This window comes from Rhincodon typus, chromosome 28 (genome assembly GCF_021869965.1).
Source record: "Rhincodon typus isolate 14 chromosome 28, sRhiTyp1.1, whole genome shotgun sequence".
NCBI classification, from domain to species: domain Eukaryota; kingdom Metazoa; phylum Chordata; class Chondrichthyes; order Orectolobiformes; family Rhincodontidae; genus Rhincodon; species Rhincodon typus.
The window spans coordinates 24,075,588-24,082,586 of record NC_063359.1 but is presented as its reverse complement, the minus strand read 5'-3'; the positions used below and the strand labels follow the sequence as shown (position 1 = coordinate 24,082,586).

Below are 6,999 nucleotides of genomic sequence, written 5' to 3'. Positions count from 1 at the left end.
ATTCCCCTACAAGTATCCACATATTTTTTGGACCTTTCATCAATATTGTAATTACTGGTGTGGACAAGACACAAATTAATAGAGAGACAATATAAAATCCAGAATATGATGACTATAAATTCAGTGGGTTTTAGTACAATGAATTTAGTTTCAACATTCGATTTTAATTGGTTTGAATGTTAATTCTCATGTATTCCACTTCAAACTACAAAACCCCATCTTATTGATGTTGATCTGAAATTATTCTCTAATGTTGTCTAATGAGCTTTGTTGTTATTTTTAGGACATGATAAAATTGTCAAGACAGTACGCTTCAACCATGATTCGAGCTTGCTCGCATCTGGAGGTTGGGATTATACAGCTATTCTATGGGACCCTGTGGTTAGCAAGCTTTTTAATTTAATTATATTTTCTAGCATTATGTTCTCTAGTCATACAAACTCCAACCTACCCATTTGCCCTCGTCCCCACTCCAAATCAACAAATGCCTCCTCCCCTAGTCCTTTTGTTTACCTTGGGCAAGATTTTCTGTTTAAGTTCTGTTTAGACTGTTAGGTCTGTTTAGGAGAACCATTTCTCCATTCCTATCCCAAATACTTCCAAGCCTAATGGGCTTGAAGACAGATTTGGAGGGCAATTAGTGGCTGTGGGCAGGAATTGGCATGTACTCGCCGATTTAATGGCTCGACAGCAGCCATTAATATGGTAGCTCATTTGCTAGTCAATGGCGGGCAGAAGTCTTCAGGAGAGGAGGCAGAAACCCGACGCATGAGGCAGGGCTACCCCCCTAAGATGTAGCATTGCCACCCTTGAGGTCACACTATGTGTGAAAGACAAGAGAGCTTGTTCCCAAATGTTGGCAGGAGAAGACCAATAACCAGATTTAATCCACCTGGCTGTGATGCAAAATGTAAGCAGCTACAGTGTTGCCAGGAGATCTGGGTGCAGTGGCTCTGGAGGCAAGTATGATGGGTGTCCAAGGCCATAGATTCGTATAAGTCACAGCAGTGGGTCCCTGTGAACATTTAGATCAGGTGGCTTTGGGTGAACAGCATAGGAAAATAAGAACAGGAACAGTCCATTCAGCCTGTTGAACCAATTAGATCAAAAACTGATTTCTATCTCCCTCAATGCCACCTTCTTGGCTATCTCCATATCTCTTGACATCCTTGATATCCAGAAATCTATTGACATCTGAATAAATTCAGGGACCATGAGAAAGGAGAATACATTCTACTCATGTGGACCATCATGTCTCATATACAAAACCCTCCATTGAAAGAGTGATCAACCTCTGAGAGAGTACTGAGAATACGTGCAGTTCTCAGTAACACTGATTGTCTCTTGGCATTGATGGCAGAGAAAAGCATGGAATGGATCCCAGTTGTATCCTAGATGGTCATTTCCCTCCTGTGATCCAGAACACCATCTAACAAGCTGGAACAGTCACTGAAGAGAATGGGCAACCCACCATTGTGTTTCTGAGGCAGAAATCTCAGGTTCCATGTGGCTGGATGGGTGCAGTTTCCTGCCGTGCTGATTCTCTGATATGTTTAGGTAGTTTCTTCAGCAGAATACTCAATGCTGAGGAAACACCTCCTTCCTTCTTCCTACCTTTCTCATTCCTGGGGGATCTGCAGCAATACTTAAGAGATTTGAAACTTATTGCTACTTACCTTAATCCCATGTCTAACTGTTGTTTGCAGTTAACTGCCCCGTCATTGCTCACAGCAGCAATCTTTCTTATGACCACATGATTCCTGGAACATCATGATCTGCTCAAGTGACCAAGCACATGCACACATACACACACCATATGCTGTGCTAACCATCTGCTCATCTGCTGGTCAATAGTTGGATGTCCCTCTCAGCCTGCCTTATTGAATGGAACAGAAATGACTACACCCACTGTGTTGCTGCCTCTCTCCACTTGACAGTTTTATACTCAGTGTAGATCCTATGATACCCTCTCAACCTGCCATGAAAAGTTCAGATTCAGCTTTTAAAGACCTGATAATAGCTTGGTAACAGGCTTAATTGGACAATGTTATGAATCTGATGGATTTGCCAGGTTCTGATTCCTGCCTTGAGCCCAATGCTGATGGTCAGAATATTTGGCGTAAGGCCAGATTTGGAAAGTTAAGGCATCAGGTCCTGCCACCATTTGGTTCTCAACCTCTGAGCCTGGTCTTTGTACATTAACCAGTGTCCACCATCATCTGTCAAACATGATTTGGGCACATCCTGAGTCAGAAGATTTTGAGTTAAGCCTCACTGCAGGCACTATGCTGTTCCCAGGCTGCTCTTTCAGTGCTTCTGTAGGTGTGAATCCATTGATAAGATAGGAATCACTTGCTGCTTTTCAGCACAAGTGCTATGAAACCTTGTTTGTACGTTTCTGTAGAGTTTCAAATATTTTCGTTTACTCAATGACAAGCTGGTTATTCTGATTGATAATTTTTGCAGTATATTACAATACTAAAAGAGCTGTGATGATGATGCAATTGCATTTCCACGGTGAACAGATTATTGTGGTAAGTATGATGTCTGGGATGGGTGTGACAAGTTCCAAACCAAGGGATTGAACAATCAATGCTGTCTGCCTGAGCATGCAGTGTCCCCATTAGATACACTGTACCTACATGGGGCTGATCACTTTGCAATGAGTACTCTGATTGACTCCTTTGATTTCATTTCCCCGTTCTGTATGTAGCCGTAGCTGCAGGAAGGTGATGTGGGGCAAGATTTGTAGCCCCCCAATGTGGATGAACATTAAGATGGGCAGTTTGTTAGGACTATCTGTTTACACCAACAATGGGCAGCCACAGAATGAAAAAGGCCAATTCAGATTTATTCTGAGAGGCTGATTTCCATGCACCCTACAGGCACCTGGAGCTGTGGGCTATAGGAGGCAGCAGACTAATATCAGGGCACCAAGTAAATCTAGAGACCTCCTCCTAAGTCCTCCTCCTGTCTGGCCATGGGGCAGCCCAAGGCACCTGTGGAACTACAGTGTGCTGGTTGTTCGGACGATCATTTAAGGTGAGAGAGAAAGGGTGCCTCCATCTTGGGATACTACATCTGTCTTGCTTGAAAAGGCTTTCTGCTTCAGTGCTGAGGACCTGCTGTATTGGCCTTTTAGTTTCTGGGGCCCAGCTGCTATTCAACTGAATGCTGAGCCCACCCTCTGATTGCTAATTGGACAATTTGAGGAAATCATGGCCAGCAACTGGTTTCCATCCCTATAATGTCGGTTCTTACTTGAACTTGACAGCAAGCTCCTGAAACTCATGGAAGAGCTGTTGGCTTTGTAGCTTGTGGAGGCCTGTCTCCTCATCTTGGCCTATACTTGGTGGAGTGGTGCCTGCCCCCAGCCTATCGCAGTATTTGTGTCTTTCTAATTGAGAGAGAAATTTGTGGCCCTTTGTAAACCATGGCTTGACACCTGTCTTTTCCTGTCAATGTACAGCTTGCTCTTTAAACTATTTAACATCTTATTTCTTTTAACAGTCAGGCCAACACGTGAAGTCATTTTCTGGGCATCAGAATGTCATCGAAACCTGTGCATTTTCAATCCATGGAGATCTTTTGGTAATGTGGTTTCCTATATGATTATACTTCTATTGTGCCTCCAATTATCACATCATATTTACTACACAAATTCATTTAGCGTTGCTTTAGGAACCAGTGCTATATTTTTGTTTATTCATTCATGGGATGCAAACATCATTGGCTAGGCCAGCATTTATTGTCCATCCATAATTGGTAAGAGGGTGGTTGAGACTCAACCACATTGCTGTGGATTTGGAATCACATATAGGGCCAAACCAGGTAAGGACAGTAGGTTTCCCTTCCCTAAAGGACATTAGTGAACTAGATGGGTTTTTTTATGACCATTGACGGTGTTTGCATGGTTGGCATTGTGTTAGATTTTTCTTTTAATTTAAGATTTTTATTAAATTCATATTTAACATCTGCCATTGTGGGATTTGAGCTCATATCCCCAGCACATTAACCTAGGGCTATGGATTACTAGCCCAGTGACATTACCAGCACACCAGCACACCACCAGCTCTTCATTATATAGTAGTTATATAGTAGTGAAAGGTGGTTAAATGAAAAGAATGATGGAGTGGGTACTAGACCCTGATGCAGGATTTGGGAAAGGTGTGTGGAAGCATCGTCATGTAGATAAATTCCAAGGTGTTTAAAAGTTGCCAGAGAAGTGAAGATATAATTAATCAACTTGATGTTGCTGATAACAGAGTCTGATTTCCTACTCGCTAATGATCTCCACTGGCCACAGATGTAAGGTGTGAGGATTTCAGATCTGGACAAAGTTGTGTTTGCCTATAATTCACCCCAAACGCCAAACAGCATTTACTGTCTTTATCCACCCATAGGCAATAAGTGAGGTAATGGAGGGTGAGGGAACCTCAGGAACCGCATCTAGGGCAGAGAATTGACATGGGACAAAGCAAGAACCTTGAAAAATGGAAACGTTACAATTTAATCCATTGAAATTTAAAAAGTCCGTCAGAAGTGCATCTGAAAGACTGAATGGGGATATTTTTAATGACAGTATTGAACCTCTTTAATACATTTCCAAATGACGTGATTGCTATAATCATAACCATCCTTGTAAATCCAGGCCATGCTTTTTCAGTGTTGGTTCTTAGAGATTTCTTTGAATAATCTGTTGAGTTTCTTGTACAGGCCACTGGATCCTGGGATTGTACAGTAAGAGTGTGGAGTTTACGAGGAATGAGACGAAAATTCATCTTGGAAGGCCACAAGGGCAACGTGAGCAGTATAGCCTTTTCTGGAATTGGAATGCTGGTGAGCTGAATCGTTAAAGGAGATAGAAACTGTAGATATAGAAATACCAGAGGCACAGAATGACCAATGGCTTACTGGCTATATTGAGGTGTATGGTGTGGTACAGAGCCAATCAGACTAAGAAGACCTCTGGCTGAAGCTAAGCTACGTGGTCTTAGCTAGGCCGGCAGTAGTGTCCTAAAATTTGCCTTGACTGAATTGGATTACTGGGGAAGCTGTCAAATGCAGAGAATGCTGGAGAATCTCAGGTGATCTGGCAGCATCTGGGAAGAGGGAAACAAAGTTAACGTTTTGAGACTGTTCTTCAGAACTTAAGTCGCACTGGACTGGAAACAGTAACCTTGTTTCTCTGTCCACAGAAGCTGCCAGACCTGCTGAGTTTCTTCAGCTTTCACTGTGTTTGTTTCAGATTTCCAGCATCAACAGTATTTTGTGATGTTTTTCAGGGAAGAAGCCAGGTTCCTACTTTGATATGTGAAGTTAGTAAATGCCTGGTGAATAAAAGATCAGGCTCTGTACAAATGACCCAATATATTCTCCATGGTTTGACAAATGATGGATAATTTGTTGGTAAAGACACAGAAGTAACCTATGCAACCAAATTGCATTAAGCCAGTGGCTTCAGGAGGGAGAATTAGCAAAACAATATCCTGTAAAATATATGACATGCATGGACGATCAAATTATTACTCAAATTCTACCAAGGGTAAATTCTTCTGATTGTTTCATAGGCTTCAGGTTCGTGGGACAAGACTATACGTGTATGGGATCCAAGAAAGGGTCTCCTGATCTTTCTTCTGAAAGGGCACTTTGGCCGGATAATGGCCCTATCATTCTCCATGGATTCAATTCTATTGGTGACAGGATCAGAAGATGAAACGGTAAATGTGAAGGGATTGACTGGTGTTGGAATTGTTGTTGTCCATTGATAGTAAGGCTGACTCCCTCTCATCTTGTTCTCATAGATTCGTATGTGGGATTGTGAGGACGGAAAGTGTAAGAAGATCCTTATGGTAATATATCTCCAAGCCTTTGTTGAATCTATTTAATATGAGCAGTTTGTTATCTAGTCAATGGTCAGTTTATACGGATTACAAGGTGGTTCTTGATGTAGTGTCCCTGCCCCTGGACCAGGAGGCCTGGGTTAAAGTTCCACCTAACCCAGAGGTGTATAATAACATCTCTGAGCAGGTTGATTAGAAAATAAACTGATTACAAATGTTTATGTTGGAAAAACATTTTCATTGTAAATGGAATCTGTACCTTAATTTCAGACTGTTGTGATAGAATCTTCACATTTTGAAGATATGTTTCTTTCTTTTCATAGTGTGATTTGGATTTCATTTCCACTTGCCAAATTTCCCCAAACAGTACACTTTTGGTTGCAGGAACAACTGGTTCTTTCTTGGCAGCTGGTTCTACAACATCCGTTCTGCATCAAGAGGTTTCAGACGTAAATGTGAAAAGACAAATGATATAGGAGTAGTTATTCTGGCTTCAAGTTATTCAAGCAAATCACTTTAATGTTAAAGATGTAATGACGTATGATGACCACAGTATTAAAAGTAACTTTGTGCAAAGTGATTCAGCTGCTTTGTGTAAAAATCAGTGGTATCTTGGAAGGAGTAATGTCACAACAGGATTTATATTTTAATCCTTTGCAGTTAGTGTTTGATATATTGTCATTAGGAAAATGCTTAGGAAAATTAGCAAATATTTTTTGACATTTCTCACATACACAATGTATAGCACCATCCTTAATCATAAATATTATCTTATGTTCCCACAACATTTGCCTTACTTTCAAGTGGACATTCATGGTACAGTTTTGTTTTTCTATGTCTCAGCTTTGAGTCAGAAGATTGCAGCTTCAAGTCCCACTCCGACACTGAATTGATATTCCAGTTTGACATCTCATTGCAGTACTGGAGCTGTATGTTTGGGTTGAGATGCCAAATAGACATCATCTGCCCTCTCAGATGTATGCAAAAGATCCTTTGGCACTTTTTGAAGAAAGACTAGGGATGATTTCTCCAGGTATCCTGACCAATGTTTATCACTGAATGGGTATCTCTGAAAAGCATTAAACAGTCATTTGTCACATCACGGTGCAGGGCTGGATGAACACAGCAGGCCAAGCAGCATCATAGGAGCAGAGAG

At 41.4% G+C, this 6,999-nt stretch overlaps 2 protein-coding genes across 2 annotated transcripts in view; one reads left to right on the top strand and one right to left on the bottom strand.

The window, feature by feature from the left end:
- The window catches only part of rpl35 (ribosomal protein L35), an 8,094-nt gene extending 6,471 nt beyond the window's left edge, over positions 1-1,623 (bottom strand). The window contains exon 1 of the mRNA XM_020513646.2: positions 1,615-1,623. Coding sequence (XP_020369235.2) covers positions 1,615-1,623 — 9 coding nt within the window. The remainder of the gene's footprint in view (positions 1-1,614) is intronic.
- On the top strand, positions 252-6,423 carry LOC109914069 (WD repeat-containing protein 38). The gene is made up of 6 exons (XM_020513643.2): positions 252-381; positions 3,511-3,591; positions 4,717-4,839; positions 5,571-5,720; positions 5,805-5,852; positions 6,167-6,423. Exons 3-6 carry the CDS (start codon positions 4,765-4,767, stop codon positions 6,317-6,319), a joined length of 426 nt encoding a protein of 141 aa, XP_020369232.2. The 5' UTR covers positions 252-381; positions 3,511-3,591; positions 4,717-4,764; the 3' UTR covers positions 6,320-6,423.
- Positions 6,424-6,999: the final 576 nt, after the last annotated feature.

What these genes read in the sequence shown, in the direction of transcription:
- LOC109914069 (XM_020513643.2), top strand. Translation starts at nt 4,765, where the DNA reads ATGAGACGAAAATTCATCTTGGAAGGCCACAAGGGCAACGTGAGCAGT. An exon ending in TTTCTGGAATTGGAATGCTG is followed by an intron (nt 4,840 to 5,570) that starts GTGAGCTGAATC and finishes ATTGTTTCATAG; the next exon opens with GCTTCAGGTTCGTGGGACAA. An exon ending in CAGGATCAGAAGATGAAACG is followed by an intron (nt 5,721 to 5,804) that starts GTAAATGTGAAG and finishes TTGTTCTCATAG; the next exon opens with ATTCGTATGTGGGATTGTGA.